Source organism: Salmo trutta, chromosome 15 (assembly GCF_901001165.1).
Source record: "Salmo trutta chromosome 15, fSalTru1.1, whole genome shotgun sequence".
Lineage (NCBI taxonomy): Eukaryota > Metazoa > Chordata > Actinopteri > Salmoniformes > Salmonidae > Salmo > Salmo trutta.
The window spans coordinates 56,029,934-56,053,504 of NC_042971.1; the positions used below are offsets into that span (position 1 = coordinate 56,029,934).

The following is a 23,571-nucleotide window of genomic DNA, read 5'->3' on the forward strand; positions in this document are numbered from 1 at the left end:
AGAAAGAGAGACGGACAGGGAGAGACAGAGAGAAAGACAGACAGAGAGAAAGAGAGACAGAGAGAGAAAGTATAAAAGGCATACTGTAATGAGTTTTCTCCACTCTGTTGCCCCATGAAATCTATACAGTACTGTATATGTTGTTTGTGTGTGTTTTTGATTCTGGCCCAAAAGCTGTGTTGAATCCAAAGCTATTTTAGACTGTGACTGTTGCTGGGCAACTGGTAGCTATGGCATAGAGAGTCGCAGTTTGTGTTTGGGAGTCCTCATAACTCTCCCCCCCTATTCTCTCTGTCCCCCATCCCCATCCATCCATCTCTCCATTATTCCCCCCCCCTCCCTCTCTTCTCTCTCTGTCCCTCTCTCTCTCTCTCTCTCTCTCTCTCTCTCTCTCTCTTCTCTCTCTCTCTCTCTCTCTCTCTCAATTTCAATTCAATTTCAATTACATTTAATTTAAGGGAATTATCGGCTTGGGAAACGTATGTTTACATTGCCAAAGCAAGTGAAATAGATAATAAACGATAGTGAAATAAACAATAAAAAATGTACAGTAAACATTACACTTACAAAAGTTCCAAAAGAATAAAGAAATTTCAAATGTGTCTTTCTCTTTTTCTCTTTCTCTCTCTCTCTTTCTCTCTCTCTCTGGCTATCTCTCCTGTCTATCTCTCTTTCCCTCGCTCTCTTTCTCTCTCTCTCTTGCTATCTCTCCTCTCTCTCTCTCTTTCTCTCTCTTTCTCTCTCTCTCTTGCTATCTCTCCTCTCTCTATCTCTCTTTCCCTCGTTCTCTCTCCTTCTCTCTCTCTTTCTCTTTCTCTCTCTCTCTCTCTTTCTCTCTCTCTCTCTCTTGCTATCTCTCCTCTCTCTATCTCTCTTTCCCTCGTTCTCTCTCTATCTCTCCTTCTCTCTCTTTCTTTCTTTCTTTCTTTCTTTCTTTCTTTCTTTCTTTCTTTCTCTCTCTCTCCTTCTCTCTCTCTCTCTCTCTCTCTCTCTCTCTCTCCTTCTCTCTCTCTCTCTCTCTCTCTCTCTCTCTTTCTCTCTTTCTCTTTCTTTCTTTCTTTCTTTCTTTCTTTCTTTCTTTCTTTCTCTCTCTCTCTCTAGCATGATGACGGTGGTGGTGGTCAGTGTATGAACTGTAAGTTCCGTGGAGAGGAGAATCTGTCCCACTACTCTCCCTGGTCCTGTGGAACCATCAGTACCTGCATCAGCCCCTTTGAACCAGAGCATCACAAGACCTCAGCTCACTCCCGCTCCGAAAACTTAGTGGGTCTCACAACATGCCTTCTTAATTCAACCAAACAGCCACACAGACACATATAGACCCTACAGAACATAACAATATAGTCTAGCATCACATGACAAATTAGGCAATTACTGTGACATAGCCTACACTAACAAATGAAAATGTCTATGTTTTCTACTAATGCTTTGTCTTTCAGGAAGTAGACAATGGTGAAAGGACACGGTGGCTACACACGTTTGAGCCCTACCGCCGTCTGAAAGACGAGGACCCCAGCATACCGTTTGAGCCCTACCGCCATTTGAAAGACGAGGACCCCAGCATACCGTTTGAGCCCTACCGCCATCTGAAAGATGAGGACCGCAGCATACCGTTTGAGCCCTACCGCCGTCTGAAAGACGAGGACCCCAGCATACCGTTAGAGCCCTACCGCCGTCTGAAAGACGAGGACCCCAGCATACCGTTAGAGCCCTACCGCCATCTGAAAGATGAGGACCGCAGCATACCATTTGAGCCCTACCGCCATCTGAAAGACGAGGACCGCAGCATACCATTTGAGCCCTACCGCCGTCTGAAAGACGAGGACCCCAGCATACCGTTTGAACCCTACCGCCGTCTGAAAGATGAGGACCCCAGCATACCATTTGAGCCTTACCGCCGTCTGAAAGATGAGGACCCCAGCATACCGTTTGAGCCCTACCGCCGTCTGAAAGACGAGGACCCCAGCACACCGTTTGGAGAGGGGCCCATCATACCGTTTGGAGAAGGGCCTATCATCTCCAAATGGGGGGCGATATCCCGCGCCTCCCGTACAGGGTACCACACCACCGACCCGGTCCAGGCCACAGCCTGCCAGGGAAGCAACAGCATCCCCATCAACTTCAGAGGTGAGGAGGAGATGGGGGAGGGGATGGGGGAGGGGATGGGGAGGGGATGGGGGGGTTGGAGTTCAAATGTAAAGTAATAAGATATTATCCATTATTATATCTCTCTTGTAATGTTTTATATATCCTGTCTATGATTTGTTATGTCTCTGATTTTCTGTGAAATGACAGCAGGAAGAAAAACTTAACAGAATTACAGAACATTACAAGTCATAGATAGGATATATAAAACATTACATTTCATAGATAGGATATATAAAACATTACATTTCATAGACAGGATATATAAAACATTACAAGTCATAGATAGGATATATAAAACATTACATTTCATAGATAGGATATATAAAACATTACAAGTCATAGATAGGATATATAAAACATTACAAGTCATAGATAGGATATATAAAACATTACAGGTCATAGATTGGATATATAAAACAGAATTGTAGTTCATGTAAATGTAGTTCATTTTCTCTTTCAACTATGCTAGAGTTTTAGGACCGGCTGCTAGGCTAGCACATAGCAGAATCCTCTCAACATGTGTTTTAGGACCAGCTGCTAGGCTAGCACATAGCAGAATCCTCTCAACATGTGTTTTAGGACCTGCTGCTAGGCTAGCACAGAGCAGAATCCTCTCGACATGTGTTTTAGGACCAGCTCCTAGGCTAGCACATAGCAGAATCCTCTCAACATGTGTTTTAGGACCAGCTGCTAGGCTAGCACAGAGCAGAATCCTCTCGACATGTGTTTTAGGACCAGCTGCTAGGCTAGCACATAGCAGAATCCTCTCAACATGTGTTTTAGGACCAGCTGCTAGGCTAGCACATAGCAGAATCCTCTCAACATGTGTTTTAGGACCAGCTGCTAGGCTAGCACAGAGCAGAATCCTCTCAACATGTGTTTTAGGACCAGCTGCTAGGCTAGCACATAGCAGAATCCTCTCAACATGTGTTTTAGGACCAGCTGCTAGGCTAGCACAGAGCAGAATCCTCTCAACATGTGTTTTAGGACCAGCTGCTAGGCTAGCACATAGCAGAATCCTCTCAACATGTGTTTTAGGACCTGCTGCTAGGCTAGCACAGAGCAGAATCCTCTCAACATGTGTTTTAGGACCAGCTGCTAGGCTAGCACAGAGCAGAATCCTCTCAACATGTGTTTTAGGACCTGCTGCTAGGCTAGCACAGAGCAGAATCCTCTCAACATGTGTTTTAGGACCTGCTGCTAGGCTAGCACAGAGCAGAATCCTCTCAACATGTGTTTTAGGACCAGCTGCTAGGCTAGCACAGAGCAGAATCCTCTCAACATGTGTTTTAGGACCAGCTGCTAGGCTAGCACAGAGCAGAATCCTCTCAACATGTGTTTTAGGACCTGCTGCTAGGCTAGCACAGAGCAGAATCCTCTCAACATGTGTTTTAGGACCTGCTGCTAGGCTAGCACAGAGCAGAATCCTCTCAACATGTGTTTTAGGACCTGCTGCTAGGCTAGCACAGAGCAGAATCCTCTCAACATGTGTTTTAGGACCAGCTGCTAGGCTAGCACAGAGCAGAATCCTCTCAACATGTGTTTTAGGACCTGCTGCTAGGCTAGCACAGAGCAGAATCCTCTCAACATGTGTTTTAGGACCTGCTGCTAGGCTAGCACAGAGCAGAATCCTCTCAACATGTGTTTTAGGACCTGCTGCTAGGCTAGCACAGAGCAGAATCCTCTCAACATGTGTTTTAGGACCAGCTGCTAGGCTAGCACAGAGCAGAATCCTCTCAACATGTGTTTTAGGACCAGCTGCTAGGCTAGCACAGAGCAGAATCCTCTCAACATGTGTTTTAGGACCTGCTGCTAGGCTAGCACAGAGCAGAATCATCTCAATATGTGTTTTAGGACCAGCTGCTAGGCTAGCACATAGCAGAATCCTCTCAACATGTGTTTTAGGACCTGCTGCTAGGCTAGCACAGAGCAGAATCCTCTCAACATGTGTTTTAGGACCTGCTGCTAGGCTAGCACAGAGCAGAATCCTCTCAACATGTGTTTTAGGACCTGCTGCTAGGCTAGCACAGAGCAGAATCCTCTCAACATGTGTTTTAGGACCGGCTGCTAGGCTAGCACAGAGCAGAATCCTCTCAACATGTGTTTTAGGACCAGCTGCTAGGCTAGCACATAGCAGAATCCTCTCAACATGTGTTTTAGGACCTGCTGCTAGGCTAGCACAGAGCAGAATCCTCTCAACATGTGTTTTAGGACCGGCTGCTAGGCTAGCACAGAGCAGAATCCTCTCAACATGTGTTTTAGGACCAGCTGCTAGGCTAGCACAGAGCAGAATCCTCTCAACATGTGTTTTAGGACCTGCTGCTAGGCTAGCAAAGAGCAGAATCCTCTCAACATGTGTTTTAGGACCTGCTGCTAGGCTAGCACAGAGCAGAATCCTCTCAACATGTGTTTTAGGACCTGCTGCTAGGCTAGCACAGAGCAGAATCCTCTCAACATGTGTTTTAGGACCTGCTCCTGCTGCTATGCTAGCACAGAGAAGAATCCTCTCAACATGTGTTTTAGGACCTGCTGCTAGGCTAGCACAGAGCAGAATCCTCTCAACATGTGTTTTAGGACCTGCTGCTACGCTAGCAAAGAGCAGAATCCTCTCAACATGTGTTTTAGGACCTGCTGCTAGGCTAGCACAGAGCAGAATCCTCTCAACATGTGTTTTAGGACCTGCTGCTAGGCTAGCACAGAGCAGAATCCTCTCAACATGTGGGGGGATTAGAGCGTGAATATAAATGAACGTTTTCTTTCATCTCCAGGCCAGTCTCTGAATGCAACCAGCTCTCAGCAGGCTCAACAGAGCCCTGGTTCACTGCGGCCAGCGCTCCCATGTGTTCACTTAAGCATAGTGTTGACAATGGTGGGAAAAGGTATTGTAATAGTTTTGCTCAATGTTGTTATTGTAAATCTATGGTTCTAACAGATTATGGTCCACACATCAGCCATGAGGACTACAGGTGGAGCTCCCGGGAGTCTGACTCTTCCAGCCACTCCAGTTTCCTAGAGGGGTACAGTATGGATTCTATACTATACTATATACTACTATACTATAATACAATACCATATAATACTATACTATATAATACTATACTATAAAATATTATATGAGACTATACTATATAATACTATACTATATACCATGTAGAGCCATCCCATCCCCACCTTTCTCTCTTCACCCTTAACAAAGGCATTCTCCTGTTTTCTTTTATATCTTGTCTTTTTTACTTCGAGGTCATCTTGTATGTATGCTGCTGAGAATTTGCTTGCTCATCACGACTGTGTTGGAAGTGTTGTTTTCACCCTCTCCTCTCCTCTTCTCCCTCCTCTTCTCTCTCTTCTCCTCTCCACTCTCCTCTCCTCTTCTCTCCTCTTCTCCCTCCTCTTCTCTCTCCTCTTCTCTCTCCTCTTCTCCCTCCTCTTCTCTCCTCCTCTTCTCTCTCCTCCTCCTCCTCTTTCATTGTGCTGCAGTCAGTTCTGTCCTCCTCCTAAACATAGAGCATCTCTCTGGTCTGTCGTTGTTTGCTGCTCACGTAACCCCCCTTGACTCTGACTAACGGTCTCTCTGTAGCTTTGACTGGAGAGGGGAATCTAGTCCTCTGTTCTGTACTCCACAAGTCTCTCATTCTGCTGTCAGTACATCAGCTATTTACATCATTTCAGTCAGAATACACATGTGATAACAGTACAGTACAATACAGTACAGTACCATACAGTACAATACAGTACATTATAGTACAATACAGTACAAAGCCACTGTTTTACTGTAACGTTGCATATCTGAAGCAGCACATACAATGAAGATATTGTAGATAATCTTAAATTGGCACCATTCCTGTATGTCAACAGTGAACAGCTAGCCGCCCGTCGGCGGTCCTTCAGCAGTGGAGAGAAGGCTGGTGCAGGAGACATGCTGCAGACTGACTACTGTAAAGACATGGCAGAGCGTGAACTGGACAGAGACGTAGAACTGGAGCTGTCTGTACTAGACGTAGAGGACACTGACCTGCAGGACATCAGTCAACAGTCTGAGGTACAGTGACGTCTCTGTGTCTGATTGGTTGGTTGATTGGTTGATTTCATTATTGACTGATTGATTGATTGATTGATTGGTGTCTGTGTCCCATAAGGGATGATCTGGGATCTGTAAAGTTGTGGAATATTGCAACATCTGACTTTGTAATGTAACTATATGTTTTCCATGTCTACTCTCCGTCTGACTTCTTCTCTGGTTGTGTTAGAAGCCCCTGGAGCTGAGAGAGCCCCAACTCCTCACCCCTCCCAGCAGTGAACCCCAGAGGACACAGACAGACAAGCTGTCAGCAGACAAGATGGAAGCTCACCTGCTGAAGAAGATGGCCTTCAGGTGAGCTCAGTCAACAACTAGCCTCAACCGATGTCTGGCAACGTGAGACAAGTCAACACTAAACACACCAGTAGCAAGGCTCAATATTGATGTGGTTTCTCCCTCATCGCAAACATTCAATTCAATAAGCTTTATTTATTCCTGAGGGTAATTGTTTTTGGCAGGCATGGTCATAACATGGTCATACACACATCAGATAGGCCTACACTTGGGTGAGTAAGTGTAGCTTAAAGAAACAACTGTTCCCTTACTGCAGCTTCTCTGTTTCTGACAAGGACTATAAAGGGCAGAGATCTCTTCTACTCATTGGTTACTGATCAGAGCTCATACTGCATCTCTGTGTTCCAGGAGGTCTCTCTCCCCTGGAGGTCTGGGCTCAGGAGGCCTCAGCGTGGGGAAGCTGAGGATGAGGACCGGCCCTCTGAGACTGGGAGACATGGGCCCTTGCCCTAACACAGGCCCTGAGATGCTGCTCAACGGGAACTGAGAGGGCAAACACCCCCCACCGCCACGCCTGGGGGTCCCGAAGGTGGTCCCAGCCGGTGGTCCCGGCCCAGCGCTACACAGCTCCTACACCTGCTGTCACAGTAACATCTTAGGGTTGTATAGGCCTGTATCATCAGACAGCGATCAGGTCTCACGCCACTAATATCACCAGTCTGAGGGCATATTATATACAGTATAAAACTTCAGACCACAGGTAGTGTTGTTTCAAACATGACAAAGAGAGATGTATAGTTCAGACACACACACACACACACACACACACACACACACACACACACACACACACACACACACACACACACACACACACACACCAGTAGCCTCCGTCGCATTTCCTCTTTTCTCATCTCGGCAGGGACTTTTTTTGATCAGGTGTTTGTTTGTGTGTGCTGCTCGCTCTCCACTTCCTATAGTGATGATGATGATGATGATGATGATGGTGTTTATCATGCTTCACATGGCATCCAATAGTTTTCTTTTTGTTAGTTCTACAATGTTTCCAAGGTAACAAAGGTGTTCAGCACTGTTGTGTGTGTATGCGATCAGCATCTGTTGACATTGAGCTGATGACAATAACAGCACATTACTATGCATTTGTAGTCATAGGAAGGATATTTGCCTCTTGAAAAATTCCAAGTCTTTACTTTGAAAAAATAGCGCTTAATTGAACAGGGTTTGTAGGTGTTAAAAGAGGAAGATTAACAGGAAGAGATGAAGGATACCAACACTAGATGTTGCTCTAGTCCAACTCCCATCTACTTTAGACATTGTAGTAGCCTATCAAAGGTACCTAAGGCTTGGCCGTGTTATCCTCTGTGACATGTCATTTGTTGGTCTCAAGCATTTCATAGATGAGATTCAAGACGATGACGATCAATCAGATGTCACCGCACTCACATGTATGCACAATTGTGGCCTTTTTTTATGTTCGTAAAATATCTCCTCATATTTAGTCTTAACCATGGGCTTAATACATTAAAAACACCAAATAGAACAATATGTATCAACAATCCTTGATATATTCAACAGATTTCAGTATTCAGTGGTTCTGGCACCATCATTTCTTGCTATCCTCTGTGCAACTGCAGCCAGGGATTGAATTGTAGTGATCTGCTGTAATGAAATGATACGCTGTACTTACACTGGAATCACATGACATATACTCACAATGTAAACTGGTTGTTGCAGCTCTTTTTGGTTCTGCGCATCAAACTCATAATCTGTGTTTACTATGACAGATTGTCAACAAACCACCAGGTGATTATTGTGTGCTGTTATTCATGCTGTCTTTGTTTAGTTCTGTCCCTGTTCAAACTTTTCACTAATGTTTTGTTATTTTCTTTGAAGCATTGCTAACTTCCGTGAAGTTGTTTGTCAAAATATTTTGTATCGGGATCTCTGTTTTGTTTGGTTGTTGGTCGTAATGTTTGGGTTGAAATGAATCCGATCTGTCAGTCTGTCTCTATATTCATATTTCCAGCAGTCTTTTCACTGCTGGTTAACGGTCTAACGAATACAGTCCATCATCATAATGTGATCGCTACCGAGGGTCATGCATTGGCCTAAAAGGGTCAGTGTTATTTTACTGCAGTTTTGTGCACTGAACGTTCTGTTTGCTGTCTTCTCCTGCCTGTGGGGGTGAAGAGATTCGGGTGACGCTATGTGTTAACTTGCAGCACTTAGAAAAGTGTCCTATTTATAATAGGGTTTATTTTGTTACGTCTGAAAGGAAGCAGACAGGCTAAGTGAGACACAACTTGACCAGTGATTGATAATCCTTAAGGACTGCCCCATACATATTGAAAGACACAGTATATCCATTCTCTAAGCATTACTGACAGGCTACTGTATTTCTGTTGCTCTTCTCTTCCTGTTTCAGACTTTGACTTTGAAATTGTTTTAGTGTCATATTGTGTACAATCAATTAGCGGAATCCATTGTTGTCTAATGGTGGACAGGGCCCTTTGTGGGATAGGGGCCTTTGGGGGATAGGGGCCTTTGGGTATAAGATGTGGGAGGGACCAGGTAGTCTATTAAGGTTTAGAACCTGGTCAAGTTCAAGGGTAATGTTGTGATTCTAGACCTATCTGGCTCCTGTAGTTTAGGTTTGTTCCAGCAGGGAGTGCTAGAGTCTAGTCTCTGCAGCCCTTAGTGATGGAGGAGTTATGTTGCTAGGCTACTGATAAAGGGTTTATTCATTACGCCGATTCTGTTGCAGGAAGCAAACGAAACGAAACGAGGAGGGACATACCTGAATTTGTCCAATAGAAACTCTGATTTTAGTTGCAAAACGTAATGTTTTGCAACTGTTTGGCTAATGATTACACCCCTGAACGCATCTTCAGCACTGAATATTATGGGTCATGAGCGCAAATATTTACATTAATGAATATAGTTTAATGTAACTTTTCACCACATAAATGTGTTTAAGGAGGGATTTATAATTTTGCTATAATGTGTCCCTTTATGTTTGGATTCAATATCAATAGTTTTACCCAGTTGGGAAGGGAATGGGCACATTAAGAACAGTATTGGGAGTTATGTAGGTAGAACGAGTTCCAGAGTGTTCCAGTGCCTGTCTAATGAAGCACTGGTGTAATGATCTGATCGCACTGCACTTCCCACGTCATCTTACTACCCACTATCCAGCCAGTGCCCCCAGGTCATGCATGCTAGTCCCTCTTGTTGTCATGGCGAAGGAGGAAGTACATGATTCTGTAGTTGTGATACAACACACCCAGCGATGTAACTGTTCTGCACATGCCCACTGTGTGGCCACGCCAAGTATTGTAGCCTGCCTGCAGCATTTTACTGTTTACTGCTTCTGAAATGCTTTATTATTGATAACGATCAATGTATTATTATTATTATTATTATTACTTACTACCATCATTGGTTGAGTTGTAGTACTTCGCTCTGGATAAGTCAAGTCTGCTTCTTCAGTTGAATTTTGAAAATTTGCTGAATAGTCAAAGTTAGCCGAGGGTGGTCTTGTAAGGTGAAAACATTTGCCTGTTTGTCAATTGTACAACTATGACGGAACTTATGTTTGAATATTTATGTCTGTATTAGACATTTTCTTAGCAAATCTATTGTTCGATTGAAATGTAAATGAAATACAAGATGGTGCACACATCCATCATTATTGTACACGGCTGGCACCATCGTTAGATGGACTAACTGCTCGTTTATACAACAACATGGAATCAGATATTTAAATAAATACTGATATAGAGGGACAAATAAAGGTTTCACAATGATGAAACTGAGACAGCATAAAAATATGTCTAAATGAATAATATGTATTCCATTTATTTCATTTGAAATATCACTTTGTGAAAGGTTTCCCTGCATTGCAAGGCAGGGTTTGGTTTGGTGTACGTACAGAATGTGTTCATCCTGAACCATGTTCTTAGTTTGAAGTATTGATTGTGTTCAGATGTGACCAGCCAACTGCCTGACCTGTTGGTTGTCTTTGTGTGCTATTTGCTCCTGCACTGACAGCTTGGCCAAGCAGAATACTCTGATACAACTTTGATGGACCAGGTAGACCTGAAACTTTGCATGCTACAATAAATGAATAACAAACACAAAATATGTGACTTTGTCCTGTTTCAACTGCTTTGAGAACTTCGGATCTGGGCCCATATTCTGGGCTCCCAAGAGGCACAGCGGTCTAAGACACGGCATCTCAGTGCGAGAGGCATCACTACAGACACCCTGGTTCGATTCCAGGCTGTATCACAACTGGCTGTGATTGGGAGTCCCATCAGGTGTGCACAATTGTAAATAAGAATTTTATCTTAAATTGACTTACCTAGTTATATAAAAGGTTAAATATTCATAAAGTTTCAGATCAAGTGTGAATGGCTTCCCCTGGTGTGCTGCCTGTGACTATTGCTACGGTTACCTATTGTACATACTTCCCCTCTAGCTCTATTTCAACAGAATATACCAGAGGTAGTTACAGACTTTTCTGAGGTAACATTTCACACTCTTTAGTCCAGGAACATGATGAAACAAGCCTTGACAGGAAGAACTAGCTTTACATGGCCTTTACCATGGTGTTGCTGAACCTGAATTTAGATTCTGATACAATGTTTCCTCAGGGTTTTGATGGCGGAGGGGAGTTACACCAATTTGCAACAAGAACCATATGTTCAGAGGGGAGTGTGAGAGAGGGAGGAAATGCAGAAAAAGATGGTGAAGCAACAGCTGTGCTGGAATGAGAACAATACGAGAGTCAGTTCTGATGGTGTGGAGCGGGAGGATGAGGGTCAAGGACCAGAATGGTCGGCAGTGGAAAGACATAGGAAGAAGAGAGATCATGATACAGAAAGCAGTGGAGTGTCTAGTAAAGAAAGCATAAAGAGGGCCAGGGTAGGAGGCAATAGTAGGGATGTGTTGGAGTGGAAAGGGGTGTTTGATTAGACCACAGGGCCTCACACCCTATCCAACTAACTAATGCCATAGAGAAAGAGGTAGGTGAAGTGAAATTAGCTTGCTTCATTGGAAATGGTAGATTGTTAACATTGTGTGATAGCCAGGCTCAGCAAGAGAAGATTCTGAAAATGGAAAAGCTTAATGGGAAGAAGATTAAAAGCCATGTCCCTGGTGATTATGCTAGATTGAGGGGAGTCTTCACTGGGGTCCCAATATCTACGTCCACAGTTGATATTAAAACGAATGTGAAGGAAGGCAGAGTGATTGAGGCCAAAAGGTTAATCAGTAGGAAAGAGGGTCAAAAAAGTGAAAGCTTATCAGTGATGCTGAGGTTTGAGAAAGTCTTCCTTAGTTTCAATGTTAGAGAATTTGTCCTATATGCACTGTGGTGTTTTAAATGCCTAAAGAATGGGACATGTAGCTGCTCAGAGTAAAGGACAGAAAAGATGTGCCAAGTGTGGAGGGGAACATGATTATGGTGAATGTGGAAGCAATGTGAATGTTAAGTGCTGTAATTGTGGGGGAGAACACAGTGCAGCATTTGGTGGATGCCAGGTACAGAGAGAGGCTAGAGAGGCTCAGAGATACAGGATCAGTCATGATGTATCATATGCAGAGGCTGGAAAACAGATTGGTAGAACTACAGTGTAGACTGATGAATCTGACATGGATGTACCTGTAGTAAGTGATGGATCTGACATGGATGTACCTGTAGTAAGTGATGGATCTGACATGGATGTATCTGTAGTTAGTGATGGATCTGACATGGATGCACCTGTAGTAAGTGATGGATATGACATGGATGTACCTGTAGTAAGTGATGGATCTGACATGGATGTACCTGTAGTAAGTGATGGATCTTACATGGATGTACCTGTAGTAAGTGATGAATCTGACATGGATGTATCTGTAGTAAGTGATGGATCTGACATGGATGTACCTGTAGTAAGTGATGGATCTGACATGGATGTACCTGTAGTAAGTGATGGATCTGACATGGATGTACCTGTAGTTAGTGATGGATCTGACATGGATGTACCTGTAGTAAGTGATGGATCTGACATGGATGTACCTGTAGTAAGTGATGGATCTGACATGGATGTACCTGTAGTAAGTGATGGATCTGACATGGATGTACCTGTAGTAAGTGATGGATCTGACATGGATGTATCTGTAGAAAGTGGACCTACTATCGGGGCTGGTGCTTCTGATGGTCCAGGATGGTTTCGAGACCGGTTCAGAAATGTTGTGCTCATGAATGTGCGGTGTGATAATGAATAAAGTTGACTTCATAGCTTTTATTGGTAAGGTTTTCAATATGACTCAGGTTGTGGAAAGCAGAAATGCCAGGTTATTTTTGAGACAGCAAAAGAGATATTGGGGGTAACAGATTTTACTGATGAAATGGTTGTTGACATGCTGAACAATCCCAATGGTGTTTCAGCATGATATATAGCAGTGGTTCCCAAACTTTTTATAGTTCCGTACCCCTTCAAACATTCAACCTCCATTCTACCCCCTCTAGCACCAGGGTCAGCACACTCTCAAATGTTGTTTTTTGCCCATCATTGTATGCCTGCCACACACTTTTATTAAACATAAGAATGAGTGTGAGTATTTGTCACAACCCGGCTCGTGGGAAGTGACAAAGAGGACCAGGGCACAAATAATAATATAATAATAATCAATCATTTGCTCTTTATTTAGCCATCTTTTATATAAAACCTTATTTGTTCATCAAAAATGGTGAATAACTCACCACAGGTTAATGAGAAGGGTGTGCTTGAAAGGAAGCACATAACTCCGCAATGTTGGATTGTATTGGAGAGAGTGTCAGTATTTTTCCACACACATTCTGTGCCTGTATTTAGTTTACATGCTAGTGAGGGCTGAGAATCCACTCTCACATAGATACGTGGTTGCAAAGGGCATCAGTGTCTTAACAGCGCGATTTGCCAAGGCAGGATACTCTGAAATCTGGCAGTGGCTTCTGATTAAATAACATTTTCACAAAACCGCTTGTTGCAATTTCGATGATGCTTACTTGTTCAGATAATGGTAAGTGGACTGGAGGTAGGGCATGAAAGGGATAATGAATCCAGTTGTTTGTGTCATCCGTTTCGGGAAAGTACCTGCGTAATTGCGCACCCAACTCACTCAAGTGCTTCGCTATATCACATTTGACATTGTCTGTAAGCTTGAGTTCATTTGAACACAAAAAATCATACAATGATGGAAAGACCTGTGTGTTGTCCTTGTTAATGCAGACAGGGAAAAGCTCCAACTTTTTAATCATAGACTCAATTTTAGCCGCACTTTGAATATAGTTGCGGAGAGTCCCTGTAATCCTAGATTCAGATCATTCAGGCGAGAAAAAACATCACCCAGAAAGCGCCAGTAATGTGAGAAACTCGTCATCATGCAAGCGGTCAGAGAAGTGAAAATTATGGTCAGTAAAGAAAACTTTAAGCTTGCACCAATACTTTGCCCCTTGAAAACCAGCACACTTCTGTATGTTGTAAAAGCGTTACATGGTTGTTGCCCATATCATTGCATAGTGCAGAAAATACACGAGAGTTCAGGGGCCTTGCTTTAACAAAGTTAACCATTTTCACTGTAGTGTCCAAAACGTCTTTCAAGCTGTCAGGCATTCCCTTGGCAGCAAGAGCCTCTCGGTGGATGCTGCGGTGTACCCAAGTGGCGTCAGGAGCAACTGCTTGCAGGCGCATTACCACTCCACTATGTCTCCCTGTCATGGCTTTTGCGCCATCAGTACAGATACCAACACATCTTGACCACCAAAGTCCATTTGATGTCACAAAGCTGTCCAGTACTTTAAAAATATCCTCTCCTGTTATCCTGGTTTACAGTGGTTTACAGAAGAGGATGTTTTCCTTAATTTCCTTAATTTATATGTCTTACTACTGGAAAGTCGTCTTAATTCTCGCTCAATAAACTCCTGTGGCTTATTTTTCAAACTGGCATGTTTTGTTTCTAAATGTCTGTGCAGAGTGAATGTTTCATCGAGTTGTGAGATAGTACTTTGCACATATAACACACTGTGTCTGAGGAAAGGCACTACTCCCAATATAAGTGAACCCCAAATCAATGTAGTACTCATCATATTTGCACCTCTTTGATGGTCCAACGTCCCATTCTGTTGTTCGGTGCTTTCCCGGGTAAGGGGGCTGTAGCCCTTCGGCTGCATCAGATTCACAACTGTTAGTGTCAATGCTAGCTGGGCAAACAACAAATAGAAGGTAGAAGTTGATTGATCTTACATTCCAGCACAGTAGGTGGCGGCATGTATCTTAAACGTTTGTTTGCAGACCGCCAAGATATCATAGAAGAAGAAGAACCATACGTTCGTCATCCACATTTGCACTGTCTGATCTTCTCTTCACCACATGTTCACGGGGTCATTACTGGTATGCCTGAATCCTATGCAGAATACTTATTTGACACTTCATTCGATTTTTCTCAGACACTCAGTGCCTCTTAATTTTGTCATATAGACTTTAAAAAAAAAATGATTTTGCACGGCTACACTTTGACAAGCAGGGCATTGTACTGCGCATGCGTCGTTCCAGGGGTTTGGGTTCTGTTTACAGAAAGAATGCTGTTGCAGAAGTAGCAAGCTAACTTGTGCAATGTTATGTCAACCGTCTTTGGAATAAAACACAATTGTGGACACAGGTAAGATATTCGACACTTACATGCATATTTGTTTTCAATAAATATGTTGTCTCCTTTGAACAGGATCATTTGAAGCTAATGCGTCTGTTGCTAGCCCCGACAGTGTAGTGAGCTGCTGAACGAACGTCAACGTCCAAGGCTTGTGCATCACTATGAAGGCCAAGTTTTATCACAGATTTAGTTATATTTGGTTTTATGTCCAAACTAGATAGTAGCTAGTTAGATATATAACGTTAGTGTTCTTTCAACTTAAGTTGTCTGGAGAAAGCAGAGTTAGGTAGCTAACGCGTTAGCTAGGCTGGCGGGGCTATCTGCTAACTACAGGTAATTGTGGATATTTTTCTCGGTAACTATCTATCTACTTTAGCTAGTTAACTTAGCTCTACCCAGGCAGCTACTGTACAGTTTATTGCACTCAATCGTGTGTTAGATGGATGTTTAGCTAACGTTATTTGTTTGCAGATCAAATATTCGTGCTAACCTTACGTTAGCGTTATTTACAAATGAAGGGGACCATAAATATAGATACTTTAGCTAGTTGCTTGGTATTAAATTCCATAATCGGCGTTGGCAGATGAACAGTTAGCCAGCTTGCTGGTGGCCCCCGATGAATAACAAATGACGTCAGGGTACCCGCATAGCGGTAGTCATGGCAACGTAGCCAGACCAGGTGAGGTTTGTTCACTCATCTGAAATACAAGCAGCAGTCAACAAAAACAACTATGCAGCTTGTCATGCACCCTCCTCCCCATTATCCTGAACCATATTCAAATATTTGCATAAAAACCTGCTTCAGGAGCACCAGTGGAGGAAAGCTCAACACTGTCCTAAAGTTGTATTTGATCAGTGTTTGGTGGAGTTGTTGTTGACTGTGTGCAGGTGTTATGAATTCTATACCAGGCTGCAGAATTTCAGTAATTTTCCTTTGTGCAAATTAATAGCTGGCCATGTAGCCTTGAATTGTGTTACTTCAGGTATAGATAGGCATGACTGTTGCATTGTTACCGCCTTGTCCAGTCAGCCTGGCAGTGGCATCTGTTGTGTTGTGCACTGTTGACAGCCAGGCATGGACAGGAGTCAAGTCATGACAGGACAAGGCTTTCCGCTTTTCCCCAGAGAACTTTCACAGGTGGTACTCTGGGCTAATTGTACCTGCTGAACAATGTAGTCAGGTGACATCCTGCTATGTGGATATAAGACACTTGTCCTTGTTCTCTATGCAGACAGACACATAGCGGTGCTGTTACTGTATCCCTGAAGTAGCTGAGCACACCACCTGGTCTTTCAGCTATGGAAAGGGAGTTTCAGTGTTGGCATGTGCTGTTCATTGATTGATTGTATTATGCAGCCTTTCTTACAAGGAAAGGGTGTAGGCCAGACCAACACTTACAGATATGAGTACAGATCTTCATGCAGTTTCTCAGTCTTCCACTTCCACATAATACAGTTTAGTAGCTTATGATGGGGAACTGTGTGTAGGTTCTCTTTATGAATAGCCAGAAATCACCCTAAGCCAGTCAAGCTTGTGCATGTGGCTGAGTTCTCTAGGTTCAAAATGAGATGGTTATCATTACCGGCACAATGTGATTCAGTGACTGTCACGGTCTCTCTCTGCCTCTCTCTTTCTCTCCCCCTCCTCTCTTTCTTTTGTGCACTGCCACTCGTGACTTGACTGTCCCAAGCTCAACTGTAACCCCGGTGTCTCTCTCTGTCTGTGTCTCTCTCGTGTTCTTTTTCTCACTGCCTTTGAAATCACTGCTGTGAATGTGGTTGAAACTAGTGGATATGCCAGCCTGACTGCTCCCAGTCCCTGTCTTCCTCTAGTGAGATGATAGGCACTTAGAGGAGGAGAGCTCAGCTGACCTGGCAGGCCTTAAAGCAGCCAGTTCAGCTGTAGGGAGAGCGACAGACAAAGGCACAAAGAGATAAGAGAGCCCCCCTGCAGCGCCGGGACTGAAGACACAGCTGACGACTGTTGAAAGGCTGTGGCAGCTGATTAGCCGAACTCTAGTAACCAAACTACTCCAGCAGCTGAACAGTGAGCAAAGCAGATCCTAGCCTAACTTCTCAAATACACTGACTGATGACCACTGAGAGGCTTTATTAACAGCCCAGCCAGTCATTTTTGTCAATATGTTGAACATCTAGAAATGTTAACATGGTCTCTCTGAAGGGATAGATAGATGGTGTTGTCATGGTGAGACATAGCTGACATGACAACAGCTAAGCCTACAGAACAGAAGACGGAAACTGGTACTCGCTGCATCAGCTTGGCAATCAGAATAACCCCCATTTGCTTTCTTCCCATATATGGATTCGAGTGAGACGGGGAGAGAGAGAGAGATGTAGGGGAGAGACGGAGGGAGAGACAGAGGGAGGAAACATCAGCAGCTTGTGTTTCAGTTCAGAGAGGGAGAGGGAAAGCCTTGACAAAACAGCCTTTATAAGGAGCTGGGAGCAGGGGAGCAGGGGAACAGAGCAGGGTGTCAGGGTCTGAGACAGCAACATGAAACAACATCTTCTTTTGTGAATGTGTCAGTGCAACCGTTAGTGGTTTGTTTTTTCACTTTCAGCCAGTGTATTGTGTGTTCCAGCCTGATTGTCCGTTTGTGCATGTGACTGGCTAACTGTCCCATACTTGGACCCCAAGAAGAGTAGCTGCTGCTTCTGGAAAAGCTAATGGGGATTTTCTTAAACAAACATACTGTGTGTGTTGAATTTCTACCTGCGTGCATCTACAGTATCTCCACAGATATTTCACCGGATGTATAAATGTGAAGCATCCGTTTAGCGTTTCCACTCACTACCAGATATGGTGATGAGAGGAAGCCCAGTAGGAAGCCCAAAAGGAAACCCAGTAGGAAGCCCAGTAGGAAGCCCAGTAGGAAGCCCAGTTGGAAGCCCAGTAGGAAGCCCAAAAGGAAACCCAGTAGGAAGCCCAAAAGGAAACCCAGTAGGAAGCCCAGTAGGAAGCCCAGTAGGAAGCCCAGTAGGAAGCCCAATAGGAAGCCCAGTAGGAAGCCCAATAGGAAGCCCAGTATCCGGCAGTGGGAGAAGATAGAGCGAGATGGATTTCGGCCAACATTCTGCTAATTTTCTCATTGATGAAACATTTGTTGTCCGTACAGTTTTCTGTTTCCAAAACTATAACAAACAGAGTGGACTACGTTTTGTAGACTTCACCCTAAGCGCAAGGATGAATTGAGTTATTGCAATATGCAATTAAATGCTAGATTGTGCTTGGCTCTGCCCACCTCCTTGTTTGTTCTGCCCACTTTGATTAATTTGCTCCGATTGGAAACGACAGGCTCTGGCCTATTTTGGGTTAGTTATTCAAATCTTTGGCATCTCTGTGTCAATGTATGTGACTTGAAAATAATTAGGCCCCGAGCCACTTTGTGTTAATTTTGAAGGAAATGTTATCAGTGTCTATGATGTAACAATGTGGTTGGTTAGTGGTGGTTATGCCTAGAGCCTTGTGTCCAAGACAATCATGTCACATGACTTGTGACGAACTGTTCCCATTTTCTTTTTATATCAGATGGTCCAGCACCATCCTCAGACAATTGCTTTCATTATTGGTGTAATTCTCATTTCTGGAAAGGCTTAAAATAAAGGTTAAAAGCGAGTTCATGTGACATGATGGCCCTGAAATGCCATATGACCAGCTCCCTAGCTGTCCTAGAAAACCAAAGCTGCATCAAATTTGGCTAAATTCAAGAAAGGAATAAAAACCCCAACCATGCTTTGCTTTCATGCATTTTTTCCCTAGTCACCTGTTGAATCCAGAATGATGGTTTGTGCTGTTTGTGCCATCAGTCGGTTGAAATACTTAGCATCTGCACTGTTCTTTCAGGAAATGTGTTTTTGTGGAAATTGTTCAATGTAGTTCTTGTGCATAGAGTTATATGGTTAGTTTAACTTTGCAATCATTGTTTTTTGTTTGACATAAATTTTAAAGTCTGTGTCACTCTGTTACCATGGAATTGCCCCCTGTTGAACTTGAGTGTGTTATTGACATACTGTAAAGCGCCTAGCTGTTGCCTTTGTGTGAACTGCTCCCATGTTTGTTCCTCTTATTCCTCCATTGTTGGGAAGGATCCAAGTATATCTTGCTGTATGGTTCTTGACCCGCCGCCAAAACCTTCTGTTGCACTTTTCTTCCTGTTACATCCCTTCTCTTTCTCTGCTCTGTTTCCCTCCATTCTCCTTTCCTCTCTCTACCTCCTCCCCTCTTCCAGCTAGAGAAATCAGCAGCCATGTTAACCTGGCAGGCTGTGTGAGAAAAGTACGACCCTGCCTCACACAGGAAGCGGCGCAGGTCCTAATCCAGGCACTTGTCATCTCCCGTCTGGATTACTGCAACTCGCTGTTGGCTGGGCTCCCTGCCTGTGCCATCAAACCCCTACAACTCATCCAGAACGCCGCAGCCCGTCTGGTGTTCAACCTTCCCAAGTTCTCTCACGTCACCCCGCTCCTCCGCTCTCTCCACTGGCTTCCAGTTGAAGCTCGCATCCGCTACAAGACCATGGTGCTTGCCTACGGAGCTGTGAGGGGAACGGCACCTCCGTACCTTCAGGCTCTGATCAGGCCCTACACCCAAACAAGGGCACTGCGTTCATCCACCTCTGGCCTGCTCGCCTCCCTACCTCTGAGGAAGCACAGTTCCCGCTCAGCCCAGTCAAAACTGTTCGCTGCTCTGGCACCCCAATGGTGGAACAAGCTCCCTCACGACGCCAGGACAGCAGAGTCAATCACCACCTTCCGGAGACACCTGAAACCCCACCTCTTTAAGGAATACCTGGGATAGGATAAAGTAATCATTCTAACCCCCCCCTTAAAAGATTTAGATGCACTATTGTAAAGTGGTTGTTCTACTGGATATTATAGGTGAATGCACCAATTTGTAAGTCACTCTGGATAAGAGCGTCTGCTAAATGACTTAAATGTAATGTAAATGTAAATGTAAAAGGCTCCTTTCAAACAGCTTTCATTAGGCCTTCATTAGCTACCAGACTCAGAGGAATCAAAATGGTGGTTCAGTTCACTGGGGATCTTTGAAAGTGGTAGTTAAGATTTGTGACTTACATATTTCCCAGCAAATTAGCATGTAGGCCTAGTGTTTGAATATATTTGGGGCAATATTTCCTAACTGGTCAAGTAAAGATTTGCATTGGTTAGCGTAGGTATTACAGTCACAGCCCTGTTGTGAGAGGGATCATGTGATGGGTTGTTAAAAATAAGTTAAATAAAAATATAGGACAAAACGCACATCACGACAAGAGAGACAACACTACATAAAGAGAGACCTAAGACGACAACATAGCCTGGTAGCAACACATGACAACACAGCATGGTAGCAACACAACATGACAATAACATGGTAGCAACACATGGCAGCAGCACAACATGGTATCAGCACAAACTGGGTACAAACATGGTTGGGCACAGACAACAGCACAAAGGGCAAGAAGGTAGAGACAACAGTACATCACGCAAGTGACGGACCAGAACGGGATCAATACGGACCGCGGTCCGGACCCAGAACGGGATCAATACGGACCGCGGTCCGGACCCAGAACGGGATCAATACGGACTGCGGTCCGGACCCAGAACGGGATCAATACGGACCGCGGTCCGGACCCAGAACGGGATCAATACGGACCGCCGTCCGGACCCAGAACGGGATCAATATGGACTGCGAGTCCCGACTTAAAAAATAATTTAAAAGCTTTTTTTTTAGGAACTCATTTAGGCTTTCAACTTTCTGCGGTTGAGAGTTGTAATAGTAGAATGCAAAAGGTGCAGTTTGTAAATGTTGTAGTGCCCTGGCAGTTTTCCTCTTATGGCGTTCACTGACTGACCTTAGAGAGCACACATACAGTACCAGTCAAAAGTTTGGACACATCTACTCATTCAAGGGTTTTTCTTTATTTGGACTATTTTCTACATTGTAGAATAATAGTGAAGACATCAGCACTATGAAAAAACACATGGAATCATGTAGTAGCCAAAAATAATGCATTTAAATGAACAGGGCTGCGGTGACCGTATTACCGCCACACCGGCGGTCACGAGTCATAAAGGAAGTTAAATTCCACACGACCGTTTAGTCACGGTAATTAGGCTTCTCCAATCTCTGATGCTGCTGATGGTCATTAGTAGCCTACCAAACTTGCTAACTGCCTGGTCCTCAGCACTATATTGTCCCTCTAATCACTCTGACATCAATGCAAATCTTATCAAACACTTTTGTACTCTGGGGAATAGTCGATTGACATAGGCTAGTGCTTTTAATGTTGGTTAGGCCTACTCATCTTGTTGGCTGACGGAAAGTAAATGTGGACAGTTCTTCCAATATCTTCAAATGCACCTCCAAATTGGATAAGGACGCACGCAGTTGCGTCCCTGATGTGTCTGTCTTCACTTGTAGCCTGTGAGAAAGACCCGATCACGTGACGGAGAGCTGTGTGAGTGAGAGACACTTCGGATTGCAATTTTTTTTTAACGTTTATTATGGGGATGCCACCACGAAATTCGAGACGTTATCAAGTGCTTGTCAAGTTGTGAATGAGAGACTATTGGAGTGTGTACAGCCTGCGCAAAAAAACTAAGCAGAGCTCATGCCTTTCAAGCAACTTCTTTCAAATCATCATTAGTCTCATCATGCAGCCTAACAATGTATTAAAAACCAACACATATAGCCCAACGTTTGTAGAACAACTAAAGTTACATTAATAACTCTAAATTAAGCATATAGGAATACATATTTCTTTGTCAACCGCTTAACACAGAATAGACGCATGTGCGCACTCCCTCAAATTGTTGTTCAATTGTATTCTTCATACTATAAAATAATGCCGCACAATTATAAGTAAATCTTGTCTGCTAAATAAACTAGTGTAGCCCACAGCCATTTGGCGTAGCCATATCAGGACCTAACATAAGGACAACTCAGGGTATGCTATTCTGTTCTTCTGAAATAGACTACATTTTCTTCATATCAATATTCTTTAGACCTGTCTAAAATAAATAATGGATTTATTGGTGTAATGTGTAAGCTATATTACATGGATTTATTATACTTTTTAAAATGGCTTATAGGCTATGTGTGGAAGCCAGGAGATGCTAAATGTGTTTGTTAATTAACGGTCAATTACCGTGAGACCGACAGTTATTTGCTTTACAATCACCGGTTGATGACATTTTGTGACCGCCACAGCCCTAGTAGTAACCAAAAACAAATCAACATATTTTATATTTGAGATTCTTCAAAGTAGCCACCCTTTTCCTTGATGACAGCTTTGCACACTCTTGGCATTTTCTTAACCTCTCTGGGCTAGGTGGGACGCTTGCTATGTTATACAATACATGCATGTCTGTTCAATCAAGTTCATATTTATATAAAAAACCAGCTTTTTACATTAGCATGTGACTAGCATGTGACTAGCATTCCCACCGAACACTTCCGGTGAATTTACTAAATTACTCATGATAAACGTTCACAAAAAACATAACAATTATTTTAAGAATTATAGATACAGAACTCCTCTATGCACTCGATATGTCCGATTTTAAAATAGCTTTTCGGTGAAAGCACATTTTGCAATATTCTAAGTAGATAGCCCGGCATCACAGGGCTAGCTATTTAGACACCCAGCAAGTTTAGCATTCACCAAAGTCAGATTTACTATAAGAAAAATGTTATTACCTTTGCTGTCTTCGTCAGAATGCACTCCCAGGACTTCTACTTCAATAACAAATGTTGGTTTGGTCCCAAATAATCCATTGTTATATCTAAATAGCGGCGTTTTGTTCGTGCGTTCAAGACACTATCCGAAAGGGTAAATAAGGGTTACGAGCACGGCGCATTTCGTGACAAAAAAATTCTAAATATTCCATTACCGTACTTCGAAGCATGTCAACCGCTGTTTAAAATCAATTTTTATGCCATTTTTCTCGTAAAAAAGCGATAATATTCCGACCGGCAAATTGTTTTTTATTACAAAGAGAGTGAAAGTAAAAGCATGCTATCCCCTCATGCACGAGCCTCATTCTAAAGGCCCTCTGATAGAGCACTTGCCAAACGCGCTAGTGTGTTTCAGCCTGGGGCTGCCTCGATATCATTCAGCTTTTTCCCGGGTTCTGAGAGCCTATGGGAGCCGTAGGAAGTGTCACGTTACAGCAAAGATCCTCGGTCTTCAATAAAAAGAGCCAAGATGAACAAGAATTTGTCAGACAGGTCACTTCCTGTATGGAATCTTCTCAGGTTTTTGCCTGCCATATGAGTTCTGTTATACTCACAGACACCATTCAAACAGTTTTAGAAACTTTAGGGTGTTTTCTATCCAAAGCCAATAATTATATGCATATTCTAGTTACTGGGCAGGAGTAGTAACCAGATT

The 23,571-nt window shown here is 43.5% G+C and overlaps 2 protein-coding genes across 5 annotated transcripts in view; both read left to right on the plus strand.

Moving 5' to 3' along the window:
* Positions 1 to 1,098: 1,098 nt before the first annotated feature.
* On the plus strand, positions 1,099 to 10,622 carry LOC115149409 (roquin-2). Of its 3 annotated transcripts, XM_029692239.1 has the most exons (7): positions 1,099 to 1,263; positions 1,440 to 1,508; positions 1,644 to 2,127; positions 5,081 to 5,165; positions 6,004 to 6,187; positions 6,396 to 6,520; positions 6,869 to 10,622. In XM_029692239.1, exons 1-7 carry the CDS (start codon positions 1,129 to 1,131, stop codon positions 7,005 to 7,007), a joined length of 1,221 nt encoding a protein of 406 aa, XP_029548099.1. In that variant the 5' UTR covers positions 1,099 to 1,128; the 3' UTR covers positions 7,008 to 10,622. The 3 variants fall into 3 exon arrangements, with proteins under 3 accessions (XP_029548099.1, XP_029548097.1, XP_029548098.1); XM_029692237.1 differs by having other exon boundaries at positions 1,440 to 2,127; XM_029692238.1 differs by having other exon boundaries at positions 1,440 to 2,127; positions 6,399 to 6,520.
* Positions 10,623 to 14,803: 4,181 nt separating this feature from the next.
* Positions 14,804 to 23,571, plus strand: part of LOC115149411 (rab GTPase-activating protein 1-like) — a 198,637-nt gene continuing 189,869 nt past the window's right edge. For both annotated transcript variants that reach the window (XM_029692240.1, XM_029692243.1), the window contains exon 1: positions 14,804 to 15,166. The gene's annotated coding sequence lies outside the window, so the exon portion shown is untranslated. The remainder of the gene's footprint in view (positions 15,167 to 23,571) is intronic.

What these genes read in the sequence shown, in the direction of transcription:
- LOC115149409 (XM_029692237.1), top strand. Translation starts at nt 1,129, where the DNA reads ATGAACTGTAAGTTCCGTGGAGAGGAGAATCTGTCCCACTACTCTCCC. An exon ending in CACTCCAGTTTCCTAGAGGG is followed by an intron (nt 5,166 to 6,003) that starts GTACAGTATGGA and finishes GTATGTCAACAG; the next exon opens with TGAACAGCTAGCCGCCCGTC. An exon ending in ACATCAGTCAACAGTCTGAG is followed by an intron (nt 6,188 to 6,395) that starts GTACAGTGACGT and finishes TGGTTGTGTTAG; the next exon opens with AAGCCCCTGGAGCTGAGAGA.